Source organism: Ptychodera flava (assembly GCF_041260155.1).
Source record: "Ptychodera flava strain L36383 chromosome 23 unlocalized genomic scaffold, AS_Pfla_20210202 Scaffold_24__1_contigs__length_23054250_pilon, whole genome shotgun sequence".
NCBI lineage: Eukaryota > Metazoa > Hemichordata > Enteropneusta > Ptychoderidae > Ptychodera > Ptychodera flava.
In genome coordinates, this window is record NW_027248278.1 from 4683153 (window position 1) to 4700707 (window position 17555).

The window sequence follows — 17555 nt, forward strand, 5'->3', positions numbered from 1 at the left end:
AATTCGTATTAATAACAATTAAAAACACGAAAAAATGAAAAAAGTTAAACAATAGCAAAATTGAACGAGAGTGAGATCTATCGTAAAAAGGATTTAAAATCTTCATGGATGATCAAAACGTTCTGAAACAATAAAATATTAAAACAAGCGGGTGCGTTGTAGTTTTGTAGGAAGATGGGTTAAGTTTGAAAGGCATGATTGGAAATCTTTAGAAAATATATTTTTTCAGGTTTTTAATTTTTACTGTGAGTGCCCGTTTTCCTGAAGAAAAAAAATGCAAAACGTCATTTTCCAACCGTATTCGGAAAATTGAAATTATTTTTATGATAAGATTATCCCATCAATCACGATCATAACTTTCACAATGGCGGTGAGATCGTTCAGTGAGCGTGACATCCATTTAGCCTGTGAGCAGGTCAAAACACAACTTGGGATCACCTACGATTTAAGAAAGGAACAGGTCGCTGTCATCAAATGCATTGTGAGTGGGATTAACACCGTTGCTGTTCTGCCAACTGGGTTTGGGAAGTCGCAGCTATATTTATTACCGTCACTGGTGTTGGACCTTTTGGATGCTAAAGAAGCTCCTCATATTTCAATAATCGTCAGCCCTCTGAGAAGTATTATGCAGGAGCAGTCAGCTACATTGCGGGCGAAAGGGGTCAAAATTGCTTGGGTCACGAGAGAATCGGAGATGAGTGAGGAGACGAAATCTGGTAAGGATTTACCATCATGCATCATGGATTACTAGATATATCATTGAAATTACAGCTCCATATATCTTCTGGCTATTTTTTCAGAACTTTTGTTTTGTGGTTTCCCTACACTTTCTGCATTGAATCCCGAAACTTTAATGTAATGCTACATATTTAGCATATCAACAAATCCTATATGAGTATAATCAACATTGTTATTGTTGAAAATTTTATTCAAGTCCGGACTAGAATTAATTTGTAAACAATAAACACACATACAAGTTGTGTTGACAAAACGAATACTCTAAATTTCAGCCTGACAAACGGATTAGGGTCAGACACGGTAGTTGATATACAGAAGCAGAATACTTAAAAACTTGCCACAAGTTACAGCTTATGTCCCCTTTAAATTGCAATTTACATGTGAAAAATACTATAGTTGAAATATTTGATTTTTGTAGATGTAGTCACTGGAAATGTCACACACCTGATGCTTGCCCCAGAAGTATTGCTTGAGGAAGAAGAGCACTACCTCAGCAAAATATCAACATATGCACATCAGGTGTGCCTGCTTGCAATAGATGAAGCACATGTGGTAGACACATGGTGAGTGCTTATTCATGATATTAACAATAAATTATTAATTGAAATAAAACTTTTAATATATTGTTTGTTCATCTTTGTTCATATTTGCAAACAGTGGACAGTACCATTGAGTTCTCAACAAGAATGATAATAATGATAGAAGAAGAAAAAGACAATTTTCAGAAATGGTCATTATAAATTTTTTGTTCACTCTCTTTTATTGATAACAGGGGTGAATCATTTCGATCATCCTACAAAAAGGTTGGTGATTTGAGATGCCATTTCAGCAAAGCAGCAACATTGGTACTAACAGCAACCTGTACGGAGAAAATAAAGTCAAACATACTGAAATCCTTGTATTTGACAGAAGATAATATTAATGTTGTAGCAGTAACACCAGACAGGCAGGTAAAGTTCTTTTCAAATTGTATCGCTGTTAGCATTGTTTAGCAAAATACAGAAATATACAACGAAATATTCATGTTGGTGTGTTGATACTATCATGTGCATAGCTTGACTGGTTACAACATAATTACCATAGTATATTCTCACTCATTAAAAGTCCTCAATTATATGCGACTTTGTTTACAGACCCAATATATATCTAGACATAAAGAATGACCCCATTTGGACATTGATATTGAATTAGCCTGGTATATTGAGTTGTTAAAAGAACAGAAAAAGGAGTCACCAAAATGCATCATCTATGTCAAGTAAACCATTCCACTTGCTTTTTCAGAACATACCCATCCACAAATACAAGTTTACAATTGAAAGAACTTTAACAGCAATTTTGAATAGTTTTGGTTGAATATTTGTTGAAAAGAAGAATGTCAGCTGAGTGTTACAAAAGGCTTCATACAGTAAAAATTAACTGCATAGGAAGGACAAAAATACATTTAGTACCAATAAAACCAATAGGTTACAATTAATCTTTCTTTACATTTAATATCTGTAAAAGTCAGTTAATGTCTATCATGCATAAATGTATTAAAATTGAGTAAATACATATGAAGTTCTTATGTTTGCATTGTAGGAACCTCAGACAACTGGCAAAGCTCAGTCGATGCATCTTGTCTGCACTAGGAGATGATGCATACTGTGGTGACAGATCAGTACTTACCTGTCTTGTATCCACCTTTCACTCCTCCTTGGAAGACACTGATCAGAAGAGAGTGGTTGATCATTTTTCCCATCCAACATCCATCATCAGATGTGTGATCGCAACCATAGCTTTCGGTATGGGGGTGAACATTCCTGACATTGGCATAATCATACACTGGGGAGCACCTTCATCTGTTGTGGATTATTGGCAGGAAGTTGGTCGTGGGGGCAGGGATGGACGTAGGGTAAATGCAACATTGTATGCTTTTAGAAACACACTTCTTCAATGTGATGATGACATAAAACAACTCTGTAAGGCTGAATCCTGTATTAGGATTTCAGTTTTGAGATGTCTCACCATTCAGGGTATGGACACTGACAGCTACATAAAAAATTTGAAGAGTACACAGTGTGCCAAAAAATGTGATACCTGTACATGTTTAAAATGTACATGTTGTATGGTTTGTAGAAAATCATGTCACTGTAGGGCTTAGCCCTTTGACCACTACATGTATGGTTTGGCCTGAATTTGAAGTTTGCCATGCAGAGAGGGAAATGGGGTGAAAGGTTTACACTTTCATCATCACTACCCTCTGTATGGGTACAACTTTATTTACATACATACAATACATTCATCCATATCATACATGTAAAATGTACATAACTTCCATCCATCCATCCCATACATACATAATATTCATATATACATATACATAACATCCATCCATCCATACATATGCACATACATAACATCCATCCATCCATCCATCCATACGTACACACATAACATCCATCCCTCAATCAATACATAACATCTATCCATTCATCCAGCCATCCTTCCAGCCATCCCATACATCAATCCATCCATCCATCTAATCATAAATACCTGCACATACCATAATACCATACATACATACATAACATCAAGTTATCCATCAATCAATCCATCCATTCATCAATACATCCATCCATACATACACATATGGAAAACTGTAATTTGCTGCTTTGTTTATCTTTATTACTATTGGGGTATCTGCTGTTTATGTTTGACAAACATATTACATGTTCAATACACAGTTTGTATGTATACCAGACATTAAACTTAAGAAGTTATCTACAACTAAGTGTATAATTAAACTTTTATATTCACAAGTGTCTTTTTTTACATTCACTGCAAAAGAAGCATCTTTTTTCTGCATCCAGCTCCTTTGAATATTTTGAAGTCTGTTCCTCAATTTTCCTGGATTTTTGACAGAGATTGAGTGTTCAAATTGAGGAAATGCTCTGTGCTTTCTACCAGCTATGCAAGTAAATAAGTTTTTTGGGTGAAATAAAGTGACAAACTTCCTTACGTCTGCTGATGTATTTCCTCTAGTTGTGTGTGAAGTATATTGATATTGGTCTGCAACATTGTCAAAATACGACTTCTCCAATGACTTGCCAAGCGATCCAACAAGCTTTGAGCATCTTTCAACCTGTGTATCACTGTACTGGCCACGAGATCTCTTCAGGTTCTCTGTTAAGAGTACATTTTGACAAGAATATTAGAAATTATACTTTATATAACAAATGAAACACATTCAAATATATTAATGCAACATATTTGGAACAATAACCTCATGAGATGATTGTGAAACCACTCTCTGTTCAAGACTATGGTAGTCATCTCTCTACTAAAGTGCCAATTATTTGTCTTGCACTGACAAAACTACCAACTGTAGAACAATGTCAGTGTTAGAATGTAGCAGGAATTTCATCATTTTTCTTCATTTCCCATCTAGTAATTACTGGCCATATTTGAAAACCAACAAGGAGTACTATGGCCCAACAGAAGAAATTCAGAGCCATGCTCACCATGAATGATATTTTGTTTGTATTAAACTCTAATGAGCATATGTACACTACAAGTCCACTGTTTTTAAAGATATTGCCATGGAGACAGCCATACGGTATATCAGTGTGACACCCATTTACTTATTTTATTTTAACTGGTATACATACACAGTCCCAGTTAGTACTGAATAGTACTTCCATACACACACTTTAGTGAATATATTTTTGAGAACTTAATGCAAAATGTTGCAGAGATGGATCTTTAAAGTTTCATGTTTACAATGGTAGTATGATGTTTACTTACGTTTGAATTCATTATTCAGGAATTCATTCACCAAGTCTAACGATACATTAGTACCTAAACCACCATTTATGTTTGCTGTACGGTTCCACTTAATTTCCTCTGCCAATCTCCTTGGCAGCCAACCATTGATACCTTCAAATAACACATACATTATTTCCTGAAATATGTTGAATTTTTAGTCTTTATGGTTCTCCTTACATTGTATGGTATAATTTTTTGTTAACTGAACAGTCTACTAACTTTCTGGATGAAGCCATCTATCAAACATGAAGAGAAGAGCATTTCCAGAACTATTCAATCAGCTGGATTCACTACAAACATGACATAATTTAGCTGCTTCTATCAAACAAAATTAATGAAATGAAAGTCACAGAAAAAATTTATAAAAGTTTGAGAGTCAAAATATCTGTCCCAGAGTTGTATTCTACCTTAAAAAAAAACTCACCAGCTAATAATCTGTGGCCTTGTATAAGGTACTTGTAATGGTTAAACTGCCAAAATTGGACCATATCAAGTCTCCAATTGCTTATGATTGCATCGCCATCTGCATACCTTTCAGCATCTTTATGTGCCATGTGGTACAACCCACGCCAAATCAGGCAAAATGTATATTGTTGCATGTGATCTTTAGGTTGGGGGTTTACAGCCATGTTGCACATTTCACTACAAAACCAGTCATCATCTGCAATGGAAAATTTATCTTGCAATTATATGCATCATCAGAGCTTGATTTGATATTTGCACAGCATGCATGTGTCAACTCATGTTTGACATTTATTGTACTGTATTTCTAGGCATACACATGTATGTAATGTTTGCCATATATCATGCACCCACAATGGATAAAATCATTTTAATATACACACCTGGTACCCTTGTAAGACCCCTGCATTCCACATGAAACCACTCTCCATGTGTGCACTGATCACCACAAGAACAGGCAATCCACTGTGCCCCGGGCAAGTTTCTTTTGCAGCAATATATTGTGTATCTTTCACATTCTTGACAGCACCACCAGTCACCTTTTGGGATGTCATCCTTGTCAATGGCAAACACACTGTACATGGTACCATCTATGCCTTGGACATTTACCCCTTGCAGAGCATTCAATCCATCCACCATCAAGGTCTGCAATGCAATGATATTTAAAGCAACAAAATCAATTTTATTGACTTTGGTTCTCTGTTTCATGTAAAAACTATTTATTATAACTAGGCTTACTGAAAAATACTACATTCACCATTAAATAACACATGATAGCAAGGCAATATCATGATTTGTAGCCTATACAAGGGATGGTACTCTCTGACAATAATATTAATGATGCCCAAGTTGAAGGCTTGTGTATCATTATTTGTATACTTTTTCTTCTAAATCTCATACATCTGTCTTAGGCTATCAGGAGAATGTATCAATGGGCAGAGCAGCCAGAATTTAAAGTAACAGTGTATCTGATACAAAGTTACCCTATCGGCAACATTCACAACAGTGCAGCTCTAATGAAAAGGTATATTACCAGCATCACTTCCACAGCTACAGCAAACGGTATCATCATTATCATCATCATCATCATTATCATGCCCTTCAAGAGTGACAGCTTTTCTAATTGAATGATCATCAATGTTGGGCCAAACCAGAGCAACAATTTTGGCTGCCAGAGTCTTGAGATGCTGTTGTCGGTCCTCACTTTGGTCTGGTGCATTGTCAGGGATGTCATCAATGCCACCAATATTCAACAACTTCATTGCTGCCAATACTACCAGTGCTTCAGTAGTGAAGTTCAGTAGACTGTCTACATGATTAATACAGTCACTGATGTTTTTCCTCACATTTCTGTGCTGGAAGATTGTTTTCAGATGAAATAAGCTTCCTTCGTTATCAGCACTCTTACCATCATACAATATATTCATCGTATCCTGGCAAAATGTAAACAAATGGACAATATGATTTACAGACGGTACTTACCATAGAATACCATGTTGTACAATTCAGAGCTAAGCTGTGATGCAGCAGAAATAAATGAACTAATTTTACAAACAAGCAGCATAGCTGCACCATCACTGAGAAAACATTGGTCGAATTGGCACTCCAGTAAAACTGTTCTGATATGGCTTTTTTCCAAAAAAGTAAAATAAAATATCAAAAGTATGGAGATGCCTTTAACTCCACAATATGGCACAATCACAACTATGAATTACAATCTCCTCACAACCATGTGCACCCCTTGAGGGTATAGCTGTATAACAATACTAAAACCAAGGATGTCAATTGCATTGCTAAAAATACATATGTAAACCACAACAATAAATAATGACAAGCAATTCATTTTCCTAATGATTTCCATGTCCCGGGAAGGACTGTGAGGTAATGATAGTTATTGTGGGTTCGCATTTAGCAAATGTATCCACAGGCATATGTTATCAAGGTGCACATGCTTTATAATTATAACCCGGGTTAGTGGACCTAAATTAAATTCCACTCAACTCCTAGGGGATCAAACAACAAGCTCACATGTGTAGTGTGATCAGTGCACCAGACCTAAACGCACCCACTACAGTCTCTGTCATACCCATTCCTTCTTGTTGGGCAATAAGAATTCCTTGCTCCAAAACATGCTCCCAGCATGCTAGGGCTTGAACCCACAATCCTCAGATTGTGAACCCAATGCTCTAGCCACTGGACTATGATGCCTCCCAAATGTTGAGCTTATAAAAATCATGGTAATCAATAATGCAAATACCTGAAGTATAATGCAGCGTTCATGAAAATCCTGACAGTTTGGCTCAAGTCCAATAAGTCGGTCAAATGGATTTTCACTTGAGGCCATTGCCTGTCTGCCTTCAACCATCCTTTCTGCTGACAACTGGTCTCCGTGACAAAGGACACGATAAGGATCACCCGGTCCCCTCTGTGGTACATACTTCTTCAGGTTTTTCATTATGGCAACAACACCCTTGTTGGAAGCTGGATTTTCTTTTATTATACCCAGGTTAAACTGGAAAAAAAAACACTCATAAAAGAGAGAATGTTTCATGGATAAAAGAGAGAATGTTTCATGGAGAAAAAAAGGATGATGTGGAAATGTAGACTAATTTCCATGACTTTTCAAAAATGACAGCAAAAAGTTACTTCCATTGAAGGCTATGTTGACACAAGAATGCAAAACACTGTTTAGTCTTTGGTAATGTTAACTCCACATGTAAAAATGTTATGTACAGATCTGAAAACATATTACACATCATGTTTACAGATAAATGACACTTACGATTGTACTTTTCTCAGTAGATTCTTTGATGTATGGATGAGATATGAAACCCTGTATTTCTTCCTTCAAAGAACTGAAATATTCCATATGCTTGCAAATAATTCTTGTCACAAGTAACTCCATCCTTACACGCAGTAAATTCCAATCATAAACTGTAGGTAGGAAACGTTCCAAGTCGATGTCTGAAGCCCTTTGTGTTGGTTCACTATCCAAATCATCTAGATGCCGGAATGATACCCGATTGACTGTAGCAAAGGAGAGTGCCCACATAAGAAATTTGTTTTGGTGCAAAGTGGACTGGTACCTGGCAATACTGTGTGTTTGAATATTGTCCCAACAAAGGGAATATCCTGGGCCTACAAAAAAAGAATCAAAACAGTTCCACTTAGTAGGGATATAGCATCACCATTATGAGAAGTGAGTTCACTGACAGGAATGTTTTTTGTGAAACACAAAAATTATTTGCACACTCAAATATCCAAACACATTCCTGTAAAAGTGTAGTAACCAGCTGACTGTCTGTTGCTGAGAACAATCACATGACTTAAGTGATTAAATTACATTATGAAAATAATGTTAAAAAACAAGATGCAACTCAAGGTCATTGTGCTGAATAAAAGAATGGTAACACAGGGAAATGATTTGCAGCAATTTTCATTACATTGCTCCTCCTGCAGTGGCTGAACCCCAACACAGTTGCTGTCATCTGCTTCAAAGAGCCTCTGCCTAACTTGAGTAGTAACTGGATTGCAGCTGCCTTCCAAAGCTTGCACTTGTAAGTTGTCACTGTCTGATAATTCACACTGAAGTAACAACATGTAGCAGATTGTGAATCTTAAAAATAATAAGATATTAAAGGCAAACTAATCTTGTTGATCAACTGTTTGGTAAAAGTGTACTGATTAACTTGATAGCTATTTGAATAGAAAATAAAGAACTGATATCTTGTTACTAAGAAGAACTGGAGTACTAGAGACTGCCTACTTTATATGGTAAACACTCTCCCTTCAACCCTTTCACCCCCAGTTCCCTGTATACAGGTCCAGTATCACCATTGATAACAATGGGTTTAGGTGAAACCATGGTGGTGAAAGGGTTAAGCCATATCATGCACATGCACAACATATTCCCAACTTGATATGAAATTAAATTATACTCTAACATTCACCTCTAACATTCACCATTGAATCACATTAAATTACTGTAAATGGTTACAGAAAATACTTGAGAAGGTAACATAACATGTTCATGCTTATATCTTTACCTCAATATTTCTTTTCAGTGACATAATGTCATCATCAAATCCTGAAATAAGTCTGTCAGCCAAAAGCCTTGTCCCAGTCAAACCCATACAAATTCCAAGCTTGCCAAATACTTGAAAAACCTGCCAAAAATGTTGTGAAGACCATTTCAATTAAAGTATATATCAAAGCAATAATTACCCAACCTGATAATTACCATGGTCAATCACTATTACAGCAATGGAATTACCCCAAGTTGACTTTAATGTAGATAGCAGCAAAATGAGCATGTGCATAATGATTTGTACAATACAATGAGCATTCATTCTTAATATTTGTGAATGTTTATGATGTTTGGTGATATGATTAAAGTCCAAGTGCCTTCCAGAATATCTAAAATAAGTTAGCCTGTATTTGTTACACTATCTGCGCTGAGTTTGGACATGTTGTTCATTCGAGAATAATTTTCTTACTTTCTGACTGACACCAGCTTTGAACATCTGGATGGAATTCATTTGTTGCACCAGTTTAATCCTTTTTGGGCTGTGCAAATGTAGTATGAGTGATATTACCATGCCAAGACCTGGTACCAAAGGCCCATAACTTGTATCAGACCTACAATAATAGTGGAGACAGGAAATGACCATACATTGCCATTTTATTGTGATTCAAAAGACATGTTTTTATGGAAAAGTACTATATGATACACAGTTCAGATGAAACATTTCTATTTTTATCATATTAAATACAAATAAACACTTACACATTGATTTTATCATAGCCAAGCCTTCTTGTTACTGCTGCTTCAAGCACAGTGTGCAATAATGGCATTTCATTTCTAGTCTCTGATAGTATATCACCCCATGAAAAATCAGCTGCCACATTCTTCGTCATAGGCCTTTTCAAAACAGTGTCTTCTCTAAGGAAATTGTGGACTTCATGTCGTATCTATGGGATACAAAAGTCCATTAGGCTTGAACCTATGCTTTCTGGCTAAGTTGTAGATTCAATTCAAATACATGTAATTGCTGTAAAGGCACATGAGCTGCAACTTTTGACATTATTGTCATGATTTATATTTAGATTAAAACTAGTTCATGAAAATGTTATTACTCAGAGATGTTTACTCAAATATAATTATCCACTGAGAGCGACTGCATGAAGGTTTCAGAAAGACAAATAATACACAGGTGATGCATCCAAATATGGCTGCCTCCATGCAACTTCATGATAAACAGAGTAAATGGTGCATATACACATTTGAATCTTTACAAATATACAAATGTGCAACGCACTGAAAGGAGGGGAAAGGGATTCACTCCACTTTGACAAAAAATTATCTGTATAATATGGCAAGATTTTGAAAATGCCAGGAAATTAAAAATGAACAAAAATGTGTTCAATTTCTTGCTGATTGTGGCATAAACATGATGTTGTTCAGGCATAAAATATGTATTCATTTGGAGATTGAAATCAATATCTCAGGAAATTTGTGGTACCTTGAGGTTGGACAGATTTTGCAGAGTTGCAGATCATTGGCCTTTAACCCTCTTCCCCACTCTACGGTGTATTTCTTTACACAAAATTCTACTGAATAAAGGGAATTATGGGAATACAGTTTACCTAACCAACACCATGCGAAATAACCTAGTAAGATGATCCAATGTTCTTCTGTTTATCTTTCCAGCATTTACATACTTTGTAAAAATAATCCCAGAATAAATTATTCAACACAAATGGTAAATTCATGTTCAAAAATCAACTATGTCTCAACAATATAACAGACAATATTTCTTATAAACTGTTCATTGGATTATTTGCTTGGGTGTGATATTCTAGCTTTTAAAATATGCAATTACAAGAAATATGAAATCCAATGTGATAAAGGGGTTACCTTTTGTGTAACGCAATTAAAGAAACTTCGTCTCGCCGCCTTGCTTTTTTGAAGTAACAAATTGAAGGCTCTCAGATATTGCGATCTCTTTATCAGTTCCACAATTCTGGTTAAAAATGAATGTATCTATAACAACAAAAAGAGATTAATTAACAGAGTTAGGCGCGGGTGTCATGTCAGCGTATACACAGACAGACACAAGCCACAAAACACAGCCCAACAAGGCTAACACACACACACACATACACCCCCCCCCCACGAACAGGTGTTTATTTTACTAACCTTAGTAACGTTGATATTACTCCTTCCACCGGTTTCAATATTTCTTCGCTGACTTTCGTCGTATTTCTTTGATGACTTCCGTGGCGTTTTTATGGGTGTTTGCCTTTTCCTCTTTTTATCTATGTAACTTCCTTGATGTGCCCTTTTTTCTAATTCTTCATGGTACATTACCGTTTCTTTCTTTCGCTTGTATATTTTTTCTAGCAACCCGTAACAGGTATTGCACAAGGCCCTTCTATCAGCAGAAACAGTTGGCGACATTGAAGTTAAATCGAGTGCAACTTCGGCCGCATCTTTCACTGTCTGTTGTGTGTCTCGAACCTTTGAAGCAAACGAATGGCGTTTGAAGCCCCTTACATCCTTCTCAAAACTTTTTCCGCAATAAACGCAAGTCATTGCAGCGTAAACTCGCCAAAAAGTTGACGAAAAGTTGTTTTCTCCGCGTCGCGAGGCCATTCGCTAAAGTCAGGTGACTCCACTTTTGTCACGTGGTACATTTTGCGAGATCTCGTCGAGTAAAGATGGCGGTGGAATTTGAATCGACGTTGCGCCCGAGTCATTAAACTGTCCTTTTTCAGCTGCAAGGTGTACAGTTGACCATCGATGTAGGGGTTACAACGATTTTAAAATTACCCGGGAGCAGGATTATGGTGAAATTTGCACACGGTAAGGCGAGATTATCTGATAATGCGGCCCGGTGTGTGCCTGAGCGTGCAGTGCAGATCCGCACTGCAGCTTTTACACGGCAAGGTATTGGAAGAAATTGTAGCCTTGGTTGGGGCAAGGCACGAGCCGCACGACAGAAGCCCAAGCCCCACGGCCAACCAAGGCTACAATTATTGCAGCTAGTTACAGGATCTATTTTTGATGGATAATTTGGACGTTAATTGTACCAGAAAAATAGCAGTTTTAGACTTGATGACAGTGATGAACAGTTGTACAGATTCTGAATGTGTTGCCCGATGCAGGGAGAGCTGGACGCTGAACACTGCTCGTTGCATTATATGTCAAATATCGTCGCAGTCGCCAGGAGTCATCCCGTTGTTATTTTGAACTTCTTGGTCTACATCGTTAGGACATCCTGATCTGTTATAGCCCAAACTTTGGTAAATAACATCTGACATACCGTTACTGTGAGGAAGTGTCAATTTATTTGTGTATGAACGAATACTATCTTCATTTTAAAGAGCGGTACTAGGATATATCGCGTCTCGACTCCCGTAAAGTGCACGGTGCGCTGTCGCTCTAATATTTGTGTGCATCATACCCCCAACGTGCTGTTTCAGAGATGTCTTTCATTATCGATCCCAACTTATTTACACCAAGAGGTGAGTTACAGACCCATTCTTTATCTGTGTATCAAAATTCGGTCTTCGGTCTTTGAAACTAAGTGGACTGTTTCGGTCTTTCTCGAGGGTCTATGGTTTAGATGGGTAAGTTCAAATGCACCGACCGGCAATTCGAAAGTGCTGGTTTAGGGGCCCGTTTTAGCGCTGCTATCAGTTCTAAAACAGTATTTTAGCATCGGTGGAATGAGCTCTCGTCCAATCAGAATGGCGCATGGTAGCATGATATACAGTCTGCACGATAACCCGGCTTTTGAGGTGTGGCCGGTACCAGCGATTTGATTGGGCATTGTAGGGTGATTGGCATGTAAGACATTATGTTAGAAACCATTTTCTTTAATGGTTGGGTTCAATCGCTAAGGTATAAATAACAATTAAGTATTATATATAATGTTTATTCAGTAATATAGGCCACCGGCCTTTCTTACAATTCTTGTAAAAATAATACAGACAAACTTAGGGGCAGTTATACATTATTGCTCGTGGATAATAAGTTTTCTCTTCGGCTGAAACTATAAAAGATGAACTTAGATAAATTGATAATAGTACTAGGATGTTGTGAACTGAGAAGATTCACAAACTTCGTTTCTGTTGGTAAGTCATGACAGTAAGACGGAAGAAAACGTTTTCTTATGTCACTATACACTGGACAAACTAAACAAAAATGAAACTCGCTTTCTATTTGATTGTCATTACACAACTGGCAAACTCTGGCTTCCCTTGGAATATTTTCAAATCGACCACTCTCAATACGCAAGTTATGATTCGACACTCGAAATTTACATAATGCTCTTCTAAATATCTCCACGTTAATAACACATAAATATTTCTCAAGCACAAGGTTATTTTTATAAAGGCGATATGAATCTAACTTAGAAGTATTGTGAAGGTTCCTGTTCCATTGTTGGAAGCCAATATCAAAAGATCTTTGCTTAAATGCAGATAAGAAAGATGATGCGTCACCTACGGCTTGCATATCCCATACAATACCAAAACCATAAGTTAACAACAAATGCTTAACATTATAAGCCCAACAACTGTATCCCTTCTCAGCCATTTCAAATTGGTAATTGTAACACATTTTAATATATGTGGCATTATCACTACTAATTAATTTGAGCCAGTATTTAACAATACGACCAAGCCTCATGACTCGTAGAGGCACTCTACCAAGTTCTCCCAAAGCAGCATAATTACATGTTCTGGTACCAACTTTTAAAATGAATTTACAGAATAGGGTGTGTACATTTTCCACATCAGGACCCTCGTGGAAGCCCCACACTTCGCAACCATACATAAGAATCGGTAAAATTTTACAATCAAATATTCTAAGTGCAATGTTAACATCTGAATTTTTAAAGAGACTAAGGTATTTCTTAATTCTATACAACACACTTTTACCGTGTTTTGCCAATTTCTCTTGGGCGCTAGACCATACGCCCGAGCAAGAAAATTGTAAACCAAGATAGTTAAAATATGAAACTACTTCTACATGTTTTCCATCTAAATACCATTTTTCATAATTTTTCAATCTTCCTCCCTTCCTAAACACCATAATTTTTGTCTTAGATGAGTTGACTTTTAGCTTCCATTGCTTACAATACATACAAAGCCTGTCAAGTTGTCTTTGCAACCCAATTACATTACTAGAAGCAATAACTAAGTCATCGGCAAATAATAAATACAATAATTTTAACATACCCACATAGACACCACTATACAATCCACTTTGTAAAGTTTCACCGATATCATCAATAAAAATATTAAACAAAAGAGGTGATAATACAGACCCTTGTTGAACCCCAAATGTACAGTTGAAAAACTCAGTTACTCCATGCGGAGTCCTGACACATGCTTTTACATTACTATACATGGATTTTAATACTTTAAACATTTTCCCTTTCATACCTAATTTCAAAAGCTTGTAAAACATAGCGGTACGATCTATTCTATCGAAAGCTTTTTCAAAATCGATAAATGCACAGTATAACCTTGATTTGTGTTTAACTAAATACTTCCATACTGCAGTGTCTAAAATGAAAATGTTATCAATGGTACTACGATTTTTTCGAAAACCAGCCTGTGATTGTGAAATAGGGCAGTTGATTTCAACAAATTCAGATATCCGGCTATGCATAATATTACAAAATACTTTACTGACAACAGGAAGTAATGTGATCCCTCTATAGTTGTTCACAGATTCACGAGAACCCTTTTTGTAAAGAGGGACGATCATACCCTTTACCCATTCTATTGGAAAATTACCCGAATTAAGAATTGCATTACAAAGTTTCAACAATATCTCTCTAAATGCACTACCGCTAAACTTAAAAAATTCTACAGGAATGCCATCAAAACCCGTAGCTTTACCTTGCTTGAGTTTCTGAATAGACGAGTTAACTTCTTCAATTGTAATAACGTCATCCAAAATGTCAGTATTTACAGTAATGTCATCTATTGAGTTACTATTTACAAAATCTTCTGAAGAAAAAGAATTGTTTACAAATTCGTTCACTTCTTGTAAAAGTCACAATAACTGTCGTCAAAATTTCCTGGAATATTAAACAATGTCGCAAATAATCGATCCAATCTTCTGGCGAAATAGTATCCGGAGCACCAGGGGTGAAAGGTCTCAACATTGACCAGAATCGCTTCGAGTTGGCATCCTTGGCAGCTTCAACAAAGTCCCTCTGTTTCAAATCGTCGTAGTTTTTCTTTTTCTGTCTTAAGGTGTTGCGATAATTACGTTGACTGATTTTAAAGTCACTGAAAGAAGTTGCACTAGGCGTATGTTTATGTAATTTAAGAGCTCTTTTGACTTCAGATTTTAACTTGCTACAGTCTTTATCCCACCAACCATTTTTCTTTACACATTTCTTGTCTACCTTTCTTTCCACCATACATTGAAGTGATTCATAAATTAAATTATTCAAATATTCAATGGCATTATTTATTTGCCCATCACTTATTTGTCTATTCAGTTCACACATATCGAAGTTTTCAAATTCATTTACCCAGAAATTTCTTACATTTTCAATAAAGTTGTAATTCCATTCACATTTAAACAAGTTATTTTTTATGCAACTATTATTTTCACGTATATTACTTATTGAAGGGTTGTTACATGTAAATAATTTCAACTGAAAAACGATTGGTTGATGATCAGATTCCATTCTTGTGTCAATGTACATATCTTTTACAAGATTCAAATCAGTATAAGGTAGTAACACATAGTCTATTACACTTCCACCATTTTCTGTGACATATGTATAGTCACCACTCCCCTTTTCTTTAAAATATCTACCATTGATAATTTTCAACCCCGTACTTTTACATAAATCAAGTAAGTGTTTACCAAAACTATTCACAAATATATCACGTGATTCTCGTTGGGGTATATCAGGGTTGGTAACTCTGTCATCAATGGGTAAGTATTTGTCATTACTTTCCATACAATCACTCAGAGCACCAGTGCGAGCATTGAAATCACCGCACACTACAACAGGACAATCGTCATACATAGCTGTGAAATTCGCCAGTTCGTTTTCAAGCACCTGAACCCACTCATCATTTGCATAAGGCGACGACCCTTCTGGGGACAGATACACAGTGCACAACAAAAAAGACTTGGTTACATAATTTACACAGAGAGTAATTTTCACCCATAAGAAATTATCGGAAATACTGGGCAGCTGTTTAACACTGACACAAATAGTTTTCTTGACAAAGCATGAAATACCACCTGAGTACCTTCCAAAATTAGAACGTTTTTCCCTTGCCACGTTTACGCATATATAATTATCCAAATTGAACTGGGTGGAGTTACGGGCCCAGGTCTCTGTGAGGCAAATTACATCGAAATTTGTTAAATAAGAGATGAAATCACAATCCAAAAATTTGCTACTTAAACCATTTATATTCCAACAAAGAAATTGCATATCGATATCCTGTTGATGGCTAGTATAAATTTCATCTGTGTGTGAACTTTCTAAATGACAGTCTAAGTTCGGAATGCCTACATCATGTCTGTTATTTCGGCTTCGGCCTAACCCCTATGGGCGCGTTGAACCAACGACACGAATATCCTTAGAAACTTCGTCGAAGAAATAAAGTGATCCATCGATCTTTAACTTATCATGGTTGAGAAACGCACGTTTTCCGTCATCCCTCGCTTTCTTCAGAAACGGACCCAGATTCTTCCTGGCTTCACGAACCATCGGAGAAAAGTCCTCAGCAACTCTAAACTTGGAATTCTTCAGTACACGTCTCGCACACTGTAAAACACGATCTCTTTGTTTGAATCTCGAGAACTTGGCCACTATCGGCTGGGGATATGACCTAGAATTCGTCAATCTATGGACTCTCTCGAATTCAAATTCACTCCCGTTCAACTCTAGGGACTCGGAAATAAAAGTCTTTACCTTGCTTTCAGACTCTTCCCATGTTTCGTTGGCCGATTGATCGATACCGTGGAACAACAAGTTGTCACGCTTCATTCTCCCTTTCAAGTCATCGACTTCACGGGACAAAGCACTGACACTGCCTCTCAAAATCTGGTTTTCTTCGGCTAATTTTGCAACATCTTTATGGCTTGTTTCAAGTTCTTTTCTCAAGGCAATGACTTCCTCCTTCAGTCCATCGACTCTTCCGTGAACATCTTTAACCGACTTGTCAATCTGACTTTTCAGGTCAATTTTCAGTTCGCGGATTTCACGGATTACATCAGTTATATCAAAATTCTCTTCCGGGTCAATTGCTGGACTTGAAATTGTTCTAGATTCTCTTTGATTTAACTCCGTAAGTCTAGTTTGTCGAGGCCCAGGGTTGAGTTCTATGTCACCACCAATGGTCAGTAACAACGGCACGAACACCAGAGACCTTGACTTACCCGATAGTCCTTCACCGCGTACAAGGACACTGGTAGAGGAGAAACGGTGACCAAAATCGCAACGACGGGTTACTTCGCATATTAAATCATTCTGGTATTCGGAGGTCTTCAGTATATT

General features: G+C 36.8%; 2 protein-coding genes across 6 annotated transcripts; one reads left to right on the forward strand and one right to left on the reverse strand.

The window, feature by feature from the left end:
* Nucleotides 1-364: 364 nt before the first annotated feature.
* On the forward strand, nt 365-4247 carry LOC139125106 (ATP-dependent DNA helicase RecQ-like). The gene is made up of 5 exons (XM_070691217.1): nt 365-716; nt 1157-1301; nt 2317-2629; nt 3640-3692; nt 4166-4247. Exons 1-5 carry the CDS (start codon nt 365-367, stop codon nt 4245-4247), a joined length of 945 nt encoding a protein of 314 aa, XP_070547318.1.
* On the reverse strand, nt 3381-11791 carry LOC139125019 (uncharacterized). Of its 5 annotated transcripts, none has more exons than XM_070691130.1 (13): nt 11204-11791; nt 10922-11047; nt 9791-9975; nt 9501-9642; nt 9051-9170; nt 8448-8589; nt 7787-8031; nt 7262-7516; nt 6038-6437; nt 5388-5649; nt 4967-5203; nt 4522-4653; nt 3381-3900 (listed from the first exon to the last, which is right to left on the reverse strand). In XM_070691130.1, the coding sequence occupies exons 1-10, from the start codon at nt 11657-11659 to the stop codon at nt 5564-5566; spliced, it is 2157 nt and encodes a 718-aa protein (XP_070547231.1). In that variant the 5' UTR covers nt 11660-11791; the 3' UTR covers nt 3381-3900; nt 4522-4653; nt 4967-5203; nt 5388-5563. The 5 variants fall into 5 exon arrangements, with proteins under 5 accessions (XP_070547231.1, XP_070547230.1, XP_070547233.1 ...); XM_070691129.1 differs by having other exon boundaries at nt 7787-8142; XM_070691132.1 differs by lacking the exon at nt 10922-11047 and having other exon boundaries at nt 7787-8142.
* Nucleotides 11792-17555: the final 5764 nt, after the last annotated feature.

Bases quoted from the DNA above. Each gene is read 5' to 3' on its own strand.
- LOC139125019 (XM_070691129.1), bottom strand. From the start codon at position 11,659: ATGGCCTCGCGACGCGGAGAAAACAACTTTTCGTCAACTTTTTGGCGA. The intron at 9,976-10,921 runs GTAACCCCTTTA...TGTATCCCATAG, and splicing joins TTAATTGCGTTACACAAAAG to ATACGACATGAAGTCCACAA. The intron at 9,643-9,790 runs GTAAGTGTTTAT...CTATTATTGTAG, and splicing joins GGCTATGATAAAATCAATGT to GTCTGATACAAGTTATGGGC.
- LOC139125106 (XM_070691217.1), top strand. From the start codon at position 365: ATGGCGGTGAGATCGTTCAGTGAGCGTGACATCCATTTAGCCTGTGAG. The intron at 717-1,156 runs GTAAGGATTTAC...TGATTTTTGTAG, and splicing joins GAGTGAGGAGACGAAATCTG to ATGTAGTCACTGGAAATGTC. The intron at 3,693-4,165 runs GTAAATAAGTTT...TTTCCCATCTAG, and splicing joins GCTTTCTACCAGCTATGCAA to TAATTACTGGCCATATTTGA.